The sequence below is a fragment of the Coenobita brevimanus genome, chromosome 74, assembly GCF_032717465.1.
Source record: "Coenobita brevimanus isolate Jiangsu-jjx chromosome 74, ASM3271746v2, whole genome shotgun sequence".
Classification (NCBI taxonomy): Eukaryota; Metazoa; Arthropoda; class Malacostraca; order Decapoda; family Coenobitidae; genus Coenobita; species Coenobita brevimanus.
In genome coordinates, this window is record NC_137027.1 from 2,855,386 (window position 1) to 2,872,649 (window position 17,264).

General features: G+C 41.5%; 1 protein-coding gene and 1 pseudogene across 1 annotated transcript; both read right to left on the minus strand.

The window, feature by feature from the left end:
• Positions 1 to 208: 208 nt before the first annotated feature.
• On the minus strand, positions 209 to 16,805 carry LOC145407658 (uncharacterized). Its single transcript, XM_080278529.1, has 7 exons — positions 16,605 to 16,805; positions 14,797 to 15,990; positions 14,136 to 14,233; positions 8,191 to 8,326; positions 6,506 to 6,706; positions 3,487 to 3,671; positions 209 to 377 (listed from the first exon to the last, which is right to left on the minus strand). The coding sequence occupies exons 1-7, from the start codon at positions 16,803 to 16,805 to the stop codon at positions 209 to 211; spliced, it is 2,184 nt and encodes a 727-aa protein (XP_080134655.1).
• A 256-nt stretch (positions 16,806 to 17,061) lies between these two features.
• On the minus strand, positions 17,062 to 17,176 carry LOC145407911 (5S ribosomal RNA; annotated as a pseudogene).
• Between the last annotated feature and the right edge of the window lie 88 nt (positions 17,177 to 17,264).

Sequence of the window (17,264 nt, forward strand, 5' to 3'; positions counted from 1 at the left end):
GGTCAGCCATATTTTCTACTTCTTCATCGTCTTTCCACTTCACTCTTACTTCTTGTCCTCAAACACTACTCCCTCTCGGACAACTTGTTTTTTTGTTTTTTGTTTTTTTTGCACCCTGTCATTGGGCAAGCAACCCTTTCACTGTTGTGTTCATAGGGTCAATGTTTCTTTTTATATATTAACTGCGGCACTACAGCCCCTCCAACCATCAAGTCGTCCTTATGCGCTTTGCCTGCGCCTGAGCGAGGGGATTGTGTCGCTGGAAAATGTACTTGATCTGTGAGAGGTACGTCACTAAGTCATTGGCAAAGATTAATGGAACGATGTCAGGGGCAACCGCGCTGCCCCACGCACTCATTAGTGTGTTCACTTGGTGCCTGCAAACATAAGTACCAGTACGGGAATTAGTTTACTCCTGTATCAATGTTCATGCATTCATTTAATAAATATGTGTATGTGACAGCCAAAGTTTAAACATTTTTAATGATACTAAAGGTTCAAAATCTCAGAGTACCTGGAAAGTGCATATGCAGATCTTCAGAAATAAAATACATGTGCCAAGCATAAGGCTTGTGAAGTAAACTATAATTCATGAGAATTAATGATGTCTGGATGATTGCATGGCCCATGTCATTGGGCATGCTGTCTGTAATTCTCTAACTTTTGTACATTGTCTTTCTTTGTTTTGTTCCTGAGACTTAACTTTCTTTTATATATAGTATCTATCTATCTATCTATCTATATACTATATATGCTACATTTGTGTCTCCCCACCCAGTTAATGGTAGCAAACCAGTGTTTGTGTGCTGTGGATTACTTGCACTATATATTTCTAATAAAAATTCATATACATAAGACCTCACTACAACAGACTAATTGGGGCCCAAGCCATTCCGAAAAAAGTGTAATTCTGATAAAAGCGACATCCAGACTTCCCCCTGCTAATCCGGACTTTTTCCGATATAAGAGACATTAGTCCGGATCACACCAACAATTTTTCAAGTGTTTTCTCTAACACTGCAGAACTATGCTGTACACTGACTGACATGTCTTTCATTTACTTTATTGTGGTGAAAGCAGATGAAGTAGTCAGGCAGTCTGGACTGCTACTGGCTTTATCGGACTTTTTCTGATATACTGTATAGGAATTTTGTCCAATAGCTCCTCAATTCCAATAAAAGCGAATTGTGGTCTATTGAAGTCCCTTATATTGAGGTTTTACTGTAATATTAGGTATTTCTATTTTTAGTACGGGTGTGTCAATGGTTTATCAGATAGAGCCAGGATTCCAGGGGCTTGAATGATGAGTGAATGGAAGTGTGGCCCATTGGACTGGGCAAACTTGGGCTGTCTGGACCCTGCTACTCCTCACCTTGCCATACGGTGGGAAATGAGGTCCGGATGATGATGATGATCTGATGATGATGATGTGTGTCAATGTTAAATGTGGCACTGGGGAGAAATCTATGTCCAACCTGATGAGGTTTGACCATACCTAGGCTGCTTCCCCCAAGGAAAGGGAGGTAGCCGAGACAGGACGACACACTCCCCTTTTACTCATCCATTCAAACACATTCATTCACATCTTAGCCCCAAAGGGGAGAACGGACAGATCCTCACTGCACCATACCGCACAACGGTCAACTGCGCAATGCAATCAGTGACATCCGCAGCAGGGCCCGACAGCAGAACTGGTTTACCCCTGCCACATCATAACGGACCCATCCCCTTACCCGCACCTGACCTGAAATAGCTGATCAGACCAAATGCGGGAGAATATCCCCTCAGGGCTGCGTCATCACTTATTCATTCACAATTTCTCTCTATTTATTTCTGTCACGCACAGCCACTCTTCTTTGTTCAACAGACATCCCTCTCACATCCAGCGCTCTCTTCACACTGTCCATCCATCCTATTCGTGGTCTTTCTCTCAGCCTTACACCTCTCACATCAGATCTAGTTATCTTTTTCACCAATCGCTCATTATCCATTCCCTCCATATTCCCAAACCATCGCAACACCCTCTGCTCAACTCTATCACACCTCCAGTTCTCCTTCGCACTCCATCCATACGCGTCACTCCACACATACTCCTCAGACACCTCATCTCCATTACATTCAAACTTTTCCTCTCTGCTACACCCATATTCCATGTTTCAGCCCCATATATGGGCATTACTCCGAGGTTTTCAGCTGCCTGCTCAGGGAGAATCTACCTCAACATCGACCTAAATGGCTTCTGTGAGTACTTTTATGGTTGTTCTCCATGTTTTTTCATCAGTTCTAACCTATCTAGCAAAAAAAAAAAAAGGCCAGCACCATGGCTCCATGAGGATCCAAAGTCTGTCAGCACACTGTGGGTTAAGGTAGGATATCTTCATTTTCTTTATTGGTAATTATGCTATTCAAGCCAAAAACTCTCTTGTTGGGTATATAGATGATGTAGGAAGGCCTAGAGAGGCGTGGGAATATCCCAGCCAAGCTTTTGGAGTCTAATTTGAATTTTCGAATTATGGCAAATACAGTATATCAAACTGCTGACGTACACGTACGTCAATGGCACTGTCCACGCATATAGGGGCCAACGCACATGTATGTCGTTGGCATGGAACGGGTTAATTACCATCATTCCTTGACAGTAATACCATAAGAATGGTGTGGGGTAGTGTCCTAATAACTGGCTACACCCTCCCTTACACAGCAGACTCAGATACTCTGACAGAGTTGGAGTCCATATTGTGACTGTCATACATAAGAAGCTCTTCCACACATTCAATACCTTCAAACTTCACCAGTGGCTGGCTGGTTAGTGGATGCAGCTCTTCCACACCCACTCCTTTCCAGTTTCACCACTGTCCAGCTGGTTAGTGGAGGGTTTTATCCCCAGCAGTGTGGTAGTTTGGTTGGTACATAATTCACACAAATTCTGTGGCTGCTAAAAATACCAAAAGACCCTCTGATCAGATGAACTTGGAATAAACTTGACAAGTTAAGCTCTGTGGAATGCAACAGGCATGGGTAGTTTTACATTAAATAATCTAATGCGTGTATAACACTTGAATGGAAGGTAGGCCGTATTCTGAGTTTGCACAACAGGTTGTCGTTGTTGAAAAGCCCATCAACTCAACTTTTTTCCTGTTCAAAAGTTTTGCAGTATATTTCACACTTTAAAGCATTTGGGTACATATACCCAATTAAACCTTATTTTTCTTATAAAGGGTAGTGTTTGCAGCTACTGTACACTGCTTTATCATTACCATCATCAGAATCCTCCCCAAGTGAAAAAGATGGTGCTATATCAAGAACAGTCAGCATGATTATTTTCCACAATGACTGTATACTGTATAAATTTCCTTATCAACCCTTTTCTTCTCCTTCCCTTTGCTGTTCATTTCATAACCTCCCTCTCTTCCCCTTCCCTCCTCCTTCATCATATATCCACTTTCTTTTCCTAACTTCCCTTCCCTTTCCTATCCCCATGCTCACCAGTTTGCCTTGTACACGGTGACAGTCAGGACATTCTGGAAGACCTCAATGCACTCAGTGATGGAGGCAGATGGGATGAAATCTTTTATGACATCCTGGATGGCCACCATATTGAAGTCAGAGGAGCTCTGGTGTGCGTAGGCTGACCGGTTGATGCACAGGACTCCCTTCCCGTCAATTACCATCTGCAAATGAAAAACAGAAAATTACTGCATATGTTTGTTTTATGGAGAAACGAATGGTGACAAACCAACAATGAGGAGGAGGAGGAGGAGGAGGATGCCAATTGTATGGCACAGAAATGGACACAGTTGAATCTGACTATTGGTTATGTACCAGAAGTGAATGAATAACAGGCAAATAGAGATGACAGTTTTATACTGGGCTGTGGTGGTGAACACAAACAGGGTGATGTGGAGGAATAGATTCCAGTTGGTGAATGAGATGGAATTAAAATCAGTTGCTGAGCAAAGGATACAGTGCCTTTCATCTTCTTACACCTCTGTATTGTCACTGAGAATGAATACAAAGGTTACTGTATAAAAATAAGAATAAACTGTAACTCTCATTTCCTTCATACTAATTTGATTTCCCTAAATATTGATTATGTGTGTGTGGATGAAAGGACGGGAAGATGTGTAAAGGATGCAAGAGTGTATAGAGGTTGGGGGAGTGGACTTTCTGATCACTACTTGGTGGTGGCCAGAATTAGGATGCAAGTAAGATGGAGGAATAGAAGAAGGGAAAGACGAGAGGAAGGAGTAGTTGCAAGGAGAGTGGAAAGGTTACAAGAGGATGAGAAAAAGGCAGAGTATAAGAGAGAAGTGGAGGAACGATTGGGTAAATATGAATTGGAGCAGATGGGAGACGTGGAAGGTATGTGTAAGATATTTACAGAAGAAATATGTGCAGCATGTGATGTGGTGTGTGGAAGGAAGAGAAGACGGAGGGGGGTGCAAGGAACAGCGTGGTGGACTGAAGAGGTGAAACAGGCTGTGGCACAAAAGAAGAAAGCATACAATGAATGGATGAGAAATAGGGGCGTGGAAGAAGTTGAGAGGCGGAAGAGAGAGTTATATGTGGAAAGGAAGAGAGAGGTGAAAAGATTAGTAAGAGAGAGTAAGAAGAGAGTGGATGAGGAATTTGGAAGGAATTTGAGTGTAAAGTGGAGGTACTGTAAGAAAATGTTCTGGAGAGAAGTGAAAAGAGTAAGACAGGGTGGAAGTGAAGTTAGCAGGGGAGTGAAAGATAAAAATGGTAGATTACTAGTGGAGAAGGGAGAAAAAGTGAGCAGATGGAGAGAACACTTTAAGGAATTGTTGAACGTAGAGGATGGAAGTAATGCGAGTATAAGTGGCTGGGGAATGGCTGGGAGAAGGAGGGAGGTGAGAAGACAGGAAGAAATCAGTAGGATAGAAGTTGTGGAAGCAATGAAGAAAGTTAAATCGGGGAAAGCCCCAGGAATTGATGGAGTGTGTGATGAAATGCTGAAGCATGGGGGAGAGATAGTAGTAGAATGGATGTGGAAGATGTGCAAATTGGCCTGGGAGGAAGGTACAGTCCCGGAGGATTGGAAGTCAGGTATAATTATTCCCTTGTACAAAGGAAAAGGGGAAAAAGAAGTGTGTGGTAATCATAGGGGCATTTGTCTTCTTAGTATAATAGGAAAAGTGTATGGTAGGATACTTATAGACAGAGTTAGAGAAAGAACAGAGGAATTAGTTGGAGAAGAACAGGGAGGCTTTAGGAAGGGAAGAGGTTGTGTAGATCAGATATTCATTCTTAGATCTTTAGTGGAAAAGTTTCTAGAGAAAGGAAAGAAGTTGTATGCGGCTTTCATGGATTTGGAGAAAGCATATGACAGGGTGGATAGACAAGGATTGTGGAAAGTGTTAAGAATATATGGAGTAGATGGGAAGTTGTTGAATGCTGTGAAGAGTATGGACGATGGCGCGAAGGCTGCAGTGCGTGTGGATGGTGAACTATGTGAATTTTTCTCTTTGAAAGTTGGTTTGAAACAGGGATGTGTCATGTCTCCATGGTTGTTCAATCTGTACATGGATGGGGTAATAAAAGAGGTACAAGGTAGGGTAGTGGATGTTGGAGTGGCCCTGGTGAGAGAGGATAGTGTTTGGAAACTCCCTGTACTGTTGTTTGCAGATGATACTGTGTTGTTGAGTGAAGACGAAGGGGAGCTGCAAGGCTTGGTGGATGAGTTTGAGAGTGTGTGTAAGAAACGGAACCTAAAGGTGAACGTAGGGAAGAGTAAAGTGATGGTCTTTGAGAGAGGTGAAGTTAGTGAATGTACAGCGAGGTTGGATGGTGAGGAATTGGAAAATGTGAGTACGTTTAAGTATTTGGGTAGTGTGATGAGTAAGGATGGAGGTTTGGAGGGTGAAGTGCTTGAAAGGGTACAGCAGGGAAGAAAGGTTGCTGGTTCCTTGAAAGCAGTGATAAAAAACAGGGAAGTGAGCATGGAAGTGAAAAAGTTACTACATGACAGTATTGTGATACCAACTCTAACGTACGGAAGTGAAGCTTGGACATTGTTGGAAGGACACAAGTCAAGAGTGAGAGCAGTGGAAATGAGTTATTTAAGAGAAGCCTGTGGAGTCACGTGGAGAGACAGGCTGACGAATGAGGATATAAAGGAGCGTTGTGGTGTGGATGTGGATGTGATAGGAAGCGTTATGAGGAACACACTGAGGTGGTTTGGCCATGTGGAGAGGATGGAGGGTGAAAGACTGACGAAGAGAGTGTATGTGAGTGAGGTGGAGGGGGGGAAGAGGGAGGGGGAGGCCGAGGATGAGATGGAGGGATGGGGTGGAGAGGTATATGAGAGAGGGGGGTGTGAGATGGGAGCAGGGCAGTGAAATGGCGGGGGACAGGGCGACTTGGAGGCGATTTGTTTGTGGCCACCCCAAACGGGATTGAGGCGTCTGGCAATAGATAGATAGATAGATAGATTTCTCTAAATAGGTATCTTACTGCCTTTAAGTAAACCTCCTCTATAACAAACCTTTCTGACTTTGTAAGCAGGCTCTTGTCTGGTTGGGTCAGGGCGGAAGGCAGGAGTGTCAACCAATCGCTGCTTATCAAGCCCGTTTCTGCCCACACCTTTGTGACTAGACAGATTATCCGTCCTCAGTCCATTGGCCACGGGGATGAGAGGAGGCGGAACCTTGGACAGTGATTTCGAGCTGCTGTTTCCAGTAGAATTCTAAAAGATTGGATAAATCAGACAGTAATGTGCATGTTACATTAAGCTACATAATGTTAAAGTTGGAACTGCAGTGTGTTCCATCACATAAAGCCTTATAAATTATTACCAAACTTAAAGCCTTACAAATTATTACCAAACTTAAAGCCTTACAAATTATTACCAAACTTGTAATAAAGCACACACATTACCTCTCTCCTGGTCAATTCCACACATACGGGTACTTTGAGCTATCCTTGCAGCATAATAGCAATGAGATTCTGATATTAAGTTATACTGTACTTTTGCACATTTGCTTACACCCAATGTTCAACAAATAATTGGGTCATGAACAAACTGAGTGGAACAGATGGCAACAGGAAATAAGATTTCCAACTTCCTGCTTTACCAACATCAAGAAATTCCTTAACCACAAAAGGACAGTGGATGTGCTACATCCCAATGGTAATCGCTTATCCAGATCTAAGAGAATCACTTAATCAACACTTAACAACGGTAGTAAGAAGTGAATAAAATTGTGCAACATAACAGTAATTAGCAGTGAATAAAATAGTGCTTAGTCATTACTTAACATCCATCTATCCATCCATCATCCAATCCTACATTACCCCATGAGAAGTGCAGAAGTAGGCAAGTTGGTCCTGACATTTAAGATGAGAATAATAATAATCAATGAATAAAACAGTGCTTGGGACTTCCTCTCTTCAATTTCATGTCCCAAAGGTGAGCAAAAGGCCTTCCTCCCTAAATACAACCATTTAAGGTTAGGGCCAAAATGGAGGGATGGACAGAAGAGGTATATGAGAGAGGGGCGTGTGAGCTGGGAGCAATGCAGTGAAGTGACATTGGACAGGGCGACATGGAGGCGATTTGTTTGTGTCCACCCCTTACAGGATTGAGTCATCTGGCAACAGATAGATAGTCAAAATGATAATGAAATGTTTAATGCATATATACTCAAGTGATGTCTACTTTCCAAAATGCACTGCATCCACAGGGCTTTCTGATCCATTACCTACCACCAATCATTTATTGACCCATCAGAAGCACACAGGCCTGGGTCTAGGCTACTCTGACCACATGTTTAAAGAGAGTGATCGGCCACTTATACCTAAGTGATATTATGTTGGTATAAACCTCTTTCAGCAATCAGACAGGCCACTCTCATGGGCAATGTCCAGCTGAATCACATTAACCAATCAAATCACAGAGTATCTACAGTATTTGGTTAAATGACTGCATTTATTATTACTGATAACTTCTGGAAAAAAAAAAAAAAAAGTTAACCATCAACTTCAAATAATCATCTTTAACACCTCTGTCTGTGTTGAAGGCATGTAAGATTTTATCTGGACTGCCAATACATAATTTCATTTGGCTGGAAACAAAACCATATTCTGTTTACAACATGACCGTACTCTAAAACCCTTTCATGAAAATCTTCATAAACTGGGGACTGGAGGGTAAAAATTATGCATACTCACGTGCTGGGCATTGGCAGACTGCCTAGTATTATAAGAGTGGAGAGTAGGGCTGACTAAGGAGTTGAGTGTGGACTGGTTAAGCTGGGCAGCTGAATATCCCAGTTGGCGCAGCGTTGAGTCCAGGCTGCTGCTGGACCTATGGGACCAATGTGACTCGTTAGTACAAGCAAATTTCATGTAACCCCTTGCATCAGAGTGAATTCCTTATCAGCTTAAACCTGCTGCTGCCAGAAAATTATATTCAAGTAAAGGCCTCTTATATTTAAGGAGTAAAATAAAGCTTTATCTAACCCCTAGTCTGAAAGTTTATCCTAAGCTGAAAGTCCATCAGATGGCAAGAATAATGTGAATAAGACATCCACGGGCTTATTGGGTTAAAGCTGTTGTTATTAAGTTGCTGATAAAGTAACTAACTTTTGTTTAAAAGTTGCTTCTGATTTGCTATGAAGTTGCTTAAAATCAGAAATAAGTATTTGATGATGTGATTCTGTAAAAAAAAATAGCCTAAATGTTGTGTGTGTGTGTGCGTGTGTATTTACCTAGTTGTGATATGCAGCAAATGAGCTATGCTCACGGGGTTCTGTCTCCATGTCTCAACCGGTCAAATTTAGCTTTAAACACATTTAAGTTTTTGGACTGGACTATCTCCCTGTCCAGGCTATTCCACAGGTCAATGCATCTACGTGGAAAACTGTGTTTCTTGATATTCTTCAACCAACTTGTCTTTTTCATTTGCTTTCCATGTCCTCTTCTTGCTCCCTCATCCCATATAAGAAGATCTTCTCTGTCAGTTTTGTTTAAACTCATCATGGCCCTGAACACTGCAATCATGTCATCCCTCTCTCTTCTTTCTTCTACGGAAGGAAGACCCAGCTTTTCTTGTCTTTCCTTGTTAGATAGCTCTGCTGGGCTAGGGCCCATCTTGGTTGCTGTTCTTTGTATTCTCTCGGTCTTGTTTATATCTTTCTTTTTATGTGGCAACCACACCACTGCCACATATTCCAACGTGGAGTGGATCATAGCCACTATTAAATTTTTCATCATCTCCTCATCCATGTAATGAAAAGCCATCTTCATGTTTGTCAAACGCTTATATCTCCCTAACAACCTTGTTAATGTGTTTTTCGGGTGACAAATTATCCTGGACCAACATTCCCAGGTCCTTCTCTTCTCTCGTTTTTGTGACTGGTTCTTTTTCCATCAAGTAATTCAGAGATGGCCACCTGGTTCTTTTGCCCATTTCCAATATTTTGCATTGAAATCATTTTCCATACCCGGATCCAATTGTAAATCATGTCTAGGTCTTCCTGCAGCATTTTGCAATCTTCTTCAACTTCTACATTCCTCATGATCTTTGCAACTCTGCAAACAGACTTGCATAACTTTTCATTCCATCCACCATACTGTTTACGTAAATCAGGAACATTACAGGTGCCAGCACCAAGCCCTGCGGGACTACATTTGTTACAGTACTTCCCTCCACCCTGATATCTTGCTCTTATTACTGCCCTCATCAGCCTGTCTCCTATGAAGTCTCTCATCCTCTCAAAGAGGTTTCCCTTTAGTCCTCCTATGTGCTCCACTTTCCACGTAAGGCACCTATGGCGTACAGTCAATCTTTCTCCAGATTAAGTACATACAATCCACCAAACTATCTCTCTCCTGTAGCATATCGACCGCCCCTGAGTAGTAGCTCAACAAATTAGTGACACGTGACCTTCCATTTCTGAATCCATACTGACTTTCTGCCAAAATGTCCATCTCCTCCAGATATTTTATCCATACATCTTTCAGGATTCTCTTGCACGATTTTATGACCAAGCTAGTCAGGGAAACTGGTCTATAATTCAGGGGTTCTTCCTTAATCCCTCCTTTGTAAACTGGTACCACACTGGCCCTCTTCCATTCTCGGGGCACTTTCCCTTCTTCCACAGAATACAAAATTAAATCGTGAATCTTGTCCACCAGTTGTTCTCTGCATTCCTTCAGTATCGAATTCGAGATCCTGTCAGGCCCAGAAGCCTTCCTTGCATCTTGAGTTTCCAGTAACTTATACACTTCCTGCGCTTCCACCTTTATATCTATTAATATTACATTTCTAGTCACACCCTCCCCTTCCATGACATAACTTTCTTTAATGAAAACTGACTGGAAACTTTAGTTCATTATTTCTGCTTGCATTACTGCATCTTTGTAGACCTTTCCCTCTACTTTCAGTTTATTGATTCCCTCCTTGTGTTTCTATTTGCCACTGACAAACTTATAAAACAATTTAGGTTCTTCCTTACATTTGTCAATTATACCTCTTTCAAAGTTTCTTTCTTCCTCTCTACGGATTCATGTATATTCATTCCTAGTTCTTTTGTACTCTTCCTCTGTTCTACTCTTGCATCTCTTTATCGATTTGTTCCAAACCACATACAGTACCTTTCTTTTTAAGCTATCATACACCTTCTGTTGAACCAACCCTTCTTCCAGTTCTCTTTCCCACTTGCTCTTGGCACACAATTTTCCACACCTGAGATGTAAATGCCTAAAACACATCCCACTTCTGCTTCTCTCGTTTCTCTGAATTCTCTCCAATCCGCTTCTTCAAAAAATTTTCTCAATCCTGTTAAGTTTGCTTTCCCAAAGTTGTATCTTCCATGCCTGTATAGCTCATCTCTTGTTGCCACATTCCCTTCTATCATTTGGAACTCAATCACTACATGATCACTATTTTCTGTCAGACACAGATATTATAGATTTTCAATTACATCAGGTTCTTTGCTTGGCAGTTAATCTAGTCTTGCTAATGTCATCACCTCTAAATCTTATCTCTTCTTTAACCCACTAGGCCATTACATTATCCATTGCTATATTTAACATTACACTGCCCCACGAATCCTCGTTATCTCTTGAGTTCCACTCTTCCCAGTTCACCTCTTTAAAACTAATATCACCCACCAGGATTATATTGATGCTTTTCTCAATCATTTTCTGTAGGTGTCTAATCATGTCTGATAACATCTCCTGGTATTCATTCTCATTCCATGCCCTTGTCTTGGAGGGGTACATGCACTATTGTAATGTCTCTCCTGCCTTTCCCTCTGGTTTCTAGTTTCATATTTATCACTTCTGCCATATCTTCTCCCAGTTCCACATCATCCACATTTATGCTGCTCTTCACTATCATCACTCCTCCTCCTCTGATTTTTTCTTTTCTATCTCTTCTCCATAATTTGTATTTACCATCTCCGACTCAGATATCAACATCCTCTCTTAACTTGGTCTCTACAAATCACATAATTGCTGGCTCATTTACCCTCAAGAAATCATTGGTTTCTAGCCTTGCCAAGGTTAAGCCATCTATATTAGCATATACCACTTTCAATCTTTTTACATTATTTTTCATTCTGTCTTCCTCCCTTCCTTTCTCCTTCAGTACCACTTCCTCAATTTCAGATCCATAAGTCTCCAACAGAAATGTCTTCTCTTCCTCCGTTCTCTGGTCGTTTTTTTCCTTAGCTTCCTTGACTAGCTCCTTTTTTATAGCTCTTTCTTCCTCATTTGCATCTCTCCATTCCAAACATTCTTGAACCCCTGCTTGTCTGCTGGTTTCCATGTCTTGTTAATAATCACATTTACTGTAACCTGTGACTGAAACTTAACTTTTAGCGACCGCCCCCTCCCTCCTCGTATCTTCCCAGTCTAAACACTTCTTCAATCTCTTCTCGAGCTTCATTGTTGCCCTCCATAACTAATGATATTATCTCTTTAGCCCTTCTCGGTTCGTCTCTTTCCATTTCGGAGCTTACTGACATTTTTTTTTTTTAATCCTGAAATTGACACATTTTTAATCCTTACATGCTACATCCCTAACCAAAGACTTTCTACTTTTTAGAACCTTCACTACTTCCTTCTCCAAGTTTTTCTGGTCTTCCTTTCTCTGTTGTTCTAAAATCTCCTTGAGACTTGAAATATTTTATCTTTCCGTTTCTTCTATCCCTTGCATTCTTCTTGGATTTCCTTGTTAAGGTTCTCGTGCATCTTAGTTTATGATTCATGCTCATAAAGTTTCCATTTCATCTTGTCCCTTTCCTCCTCTAGTCTCTTATTTTCCTGTTTAAGCTGTTTTATTTCACATGTGGCTGATTCATTACTCACTTTTAATTCTGACACCATTTTCTCCTGGTCAACATTGTGTAAGCAATCTCTGATTTGTTTTTCAACTCTTATCTCCCTCTCCTTTTCAAAGGTCCATTCCTGTAATTCTCTAATTACTAAACACAGGCTACCTGTTTTAATTCCTAGGCATTCTTCTCAGCCATTTCTCAACACCTGCTACTCTTGTTTGGTTCAGTTTAATACTTCCTTTGTTTTCGTCTTCACTGGAGAACCCTGCAAACTCACTATCACTGGATGTAAACAATGGACCACTACTCTCTGCCATGGCACAATCGTATAGAATTTAAAAACGTCACTGAGTGTTATTCATATCTGACCAATTCCTCCAGCTTATTTTCACCCAACTGAGACAAGATCACCACTCATGCATTCAATTCGCATATTCACAACATGCAAGTTTCCTTTTCGCCGCTGATTAAGCGTCATTTTCCCATGATCTGCATGGAGCTCTGCCGATGACAACATCTAACATGTATATATTTGTGTGTGTGTGTGTGTGTGTGTGTGCACGCGAGTGCGCATGTTTTACAGGACATACTACACTGTAAAAGTATCAGCTTATGCTTAGTCACTGAGACCGTAGAGTGACTGTACCTATGGCTAAAGGTTAGGTTACACATTCACAATCTGGACCACGATCTATCCCGACAAATTGTAACCCCTTAAATCGTGAGTGGTCGAGAGATAAGCTCCACGATTTCACCTGCTACAATGGCAAGGTCATAGCACAAGTATAGAGACATCGTGGGAATCGTGGGGAAATGGCCATGATTACCCAGGATTTACCACAATTCATGCTGGGGCCCATGACTGTCTCCTGATTAAAAGGACGACTGACCTATGATAAAGGTACGATTTGAAAAGATCGTGACAGCCCCACAACAATTCTGAACTGTTCAAAATAGTCGTAGCCCTCTCCCGACTTACCACGACCCATCCCAACCTCCACGATTCACAACTGCGCCATGACCTTGATCCCAACCCACCACAATTTCCCAGATTGTAGCTAATCATGGTCCAAATCATGATGGTGTGACAGGGGTTTAATGTTTCCTGCCTGAGAATGATGAGTGTGTGGATAGCTACCCAGCTTGTGGCCACAATTTACTCTCAAGGCAGTACTTCCCAGGGTTGATGGTAGTCATTCAGATTACATCTTAAACTACACTGTTCACTTTATTATAGTATTTCATCACTGAACATTGTACACAAGGTCACAAAAACCACTGTTATGTGAAAATCGCTTAAAGTTAGTGCTATGTTCCAGCACAAAGGATGTCTTCTCAAAGACAGCAAAATGAGGGCTGCCAATGTGTCAAAATGGACAGTACAGTAATTAGTGTTATGGCTGGATGAGATCTGTCATTAAATGAAAGTGATTTACTGGGATATTTACTAAAGCCAATATTAACAGCTGACCTATTACTGCACATTCTGACTGTTAAATACTAATCATTGACATGCATGAAATGCACTGCTAATTAACTTAGTTGCTGTGAACAATGTGTTACGTGAAAATATGTTTAACCCCTTCAATCCAGTTACTTATTTCTCATTTTAATCAAGGTACCACAGCACAATTTTATTCAATTCTCGTCAAGTAATATACAGGTGCATGAAGGCTATGTAACTCCTCTATTTCAAAAAATCATTCCCAAGCTGAACAACTTTGTATGTACCAAGTGTGAAGTGGAAAAATGTAATTAGGCAGATGGGGTTCATGAGGAATTACTGTAACTCCTTCCCACACTTGTCCAACTAAACAGCTGACTACATACAAGCGAGCTGAGGAGGAGGAGGTAGAAGTAGAGGAGACACCACTCATGGCTGCTGAAGATCGCACCAAAGGTGGAGGCCGCACACCACTCTGCGTTGCCTACAGGGGGATATATCAGTTAACCTTTGGCACTGCACACCGCTGAGTAAAATCATGCAGTATCAGCCACAATAAAATACCTCCATGTGATTCTTAAAACATCCATCCATCCATCATCCAAATCTACGTTGCCCTATGAGAAGCCTTTCTGAATTAATTACTATCTTAATCAGTACATTTCAGTAAGTTGTGGTTATGTACTGCTGATTCTCCTAAGTATCAAAATTTCACACAGGAAAAGGAACTACAGTACGTTCGTACATAACATTCTGTATGATACACCAGTATTATGCTCTGATCTCCCTGTGAATTAATGAGAACGTAATTACCAATTTAAATCCACAGAAAGATCCGCATAGTATGTGCTACAATACCATCTGGATTCATTTTTTGCGGTAAGGAATTATATGAAGAAAACTACTGTACTGCTAAGCACTGAATCACGCCTAAACATGTGCTACGATGCAATAAATTCAGCACAACTGCATTAAAGATTATCTTATTTTTTCTATACAAAAAAGCTAGACTGTAATCTTACTTGCTACTGTCAATATATAACTCACAGTTATGGTGGGTATGAGAGGTGTTGATGCTGGGAGTGACGCTGAGTGGTGCCTCATCTGTTCAGAAGTGAGACCCGAGAGCAGCGCTTGTGTGGTTGTGTAAGCGGCAAGGGATGCTTGACCATTTACTAGGGTTGCCCACTGAGAGTACAATGAGTTGAGTGAGTTCATGTTGTTCAGTGAGTTGGTAAGGGAGGCTAGGGAATTTGTAGTACCAGCAGCAGCAGCAGCAGCTGCTGCTGCTGCCACAGCTGCATGGTTTGCTGCTGTGGTGGCTGTTGTAGGTTGCTTGCTGGGCATAGGAGCTAGCGAAGCTGGGGTGGGGGTCTGGGAAGCTGGTGCTCCCCCTGGTGGCCGCTGGGTCCAGGCACCACCACCCTTTGTCCCATGACCTGCCACTTTCATGGGCTCAGCAGTTTTCTGTGGCCACCAATCCTCAAACTGTGTGTCCTTGGGGAAGTACTGCTGCACGTCCTCCAGGCTCACCACTGCACATGTGTCACTCGCAAACAGTTCATTCCTAATGCCCTGCACTTTACAACAGAACTTGAGGTAAGCTAACTCCCAATTGTCCACCTTCTCAGCTTTAAGCTTAAGTGTGTCTGTTTCACCCTCAAAATAGAAGAGTGGCACATATTTCTTCCCATCTTTCACTGTGTATGGGACAACACTCTCCCCATTGATTCGCACAAATCCACAGTGTTCGCTCTGCTCGGGAGACTTTTGCACCAGTTTCTTAAAGCAAGTGTCCAGGAACTTGTAGAAGCACTTGGCATCCTGGAGTCGAACCACCAAGTCCTTCGTAGTGAACAGATCTCGTCCAAACTGACATTCACAGTGCTTCATGTTTATTTCATTTAAGAGTTTTGCCTCAGCTTCTGTTATAAAGTAGCTACGAACATGGATACAAGTAGTGATCTCATGAGGCAAGTAGCTAAGATACTTATTTAGCAGCTTTGTTTCCACCATTCTGACTGCACAATAACGGTCTTCACGGCGGAACACATATGGGATGTGTGCATTGTGAATGGTATACCATCCAAAGCGACCTCTAACACTCTCCTCATCAATGGTTCCCTTCTTCCTCTCATCTTGTTTCTTGGGCAGTATAGAATCTTCACTGGTCATCTCCTTATTCTTGGAGCGGTTGAAATAAAAAGTGATCATTTGTTGGCCACCAGCACGCTGCAAAGCCTAGAAAGCAAAAATATAGATGATTGTTTTTGTATACTTCATCTTAATTCACCTAACCATTATAATTAAACAATCTGGTTTGCCATATACTGTTACACTTATGAGCATCCTCTAGAACTTGTGTATCATATAATATCAGTCACTCAAATACTGATATACAACATTTTAAAAATCAACTCTGAATATGATGTACTGGCATCTTCCAACACACAGCTCATAAACCCTCATAAGGACTCACACACCTTTACATCAACTAATACATCTTCAAAAGGACTTACACACCCTCACATGAACTCATATTCACACTTAGCTTAATGGTAATCCAAATATGTACCACTACTATACTTGTGCCAAAATATACTATGAAATGATCAGTGCTCTATAGGTTGTACTTTATGTGGTACTTAACTTCCTCGCAACTTTTTCTTAGCAATACATCTTGTTGTATTTTACATCCTAACATTCTCTCTTGTATGCTACCAATCTAATTTGCATCAATAACATACTGGTAAAAGATAACACTAAAGTGAAATATGCAAAATATATGTCAGGGGAAAGTATTACAATGTCTCCATAATCAATCAAAATACAACCGTAAATTATGTTCTACTTACCTGTTGTGAAGCATGAGTCTGCTGTGCTATCTGGGCAGCCTGAGAAAGCATTTTCTGTTTATTCTTCTCTGCCATCTCAATGGCCAGCTGGTTGATTTCTCGTTCATCGATCCGCTCCTGCTTGATCCGCGGAGCTGTGACAAAGAAAACAGATTTCAGTTGGTCCTCATCCAATACATAATGCCTGATGCCCACCCTCATTACAGCTTATGTAAATGTAAATAAAACACACATCCAAAGCAGAAGATTGCCAAGGCATTCACTACTTCCCGTACCATACTCTTTTATCCTCTACCAACCACACTTTCTTTAATACTGTATGCTACTATTGTCAATTATTTCATTTCATTCATTGCCAGACGCCATGTATCCCAGATGGGGTGGCCAAGGGCTCAGAGTTAACTGTTTTACAGGGAGGGGCACCAATCCTCCACCAACCCCACTTGACACGTAGGGATGCCAACAGCATCTGGTGTTCCCAGGCGGTCACCCATCCAAGTACTAACCAGACCCAACGTTGCTTAACTTCGCTGATCGGCCGAGAAGCGGTGTACTCAATGTGGTCAATTATCCAGTCCTTTAATCGGACATTTATTACATTTTTCTTATTATATTTTTAACAAATGATAATGCACTGTATTTATTTTACTCTTTGTACCA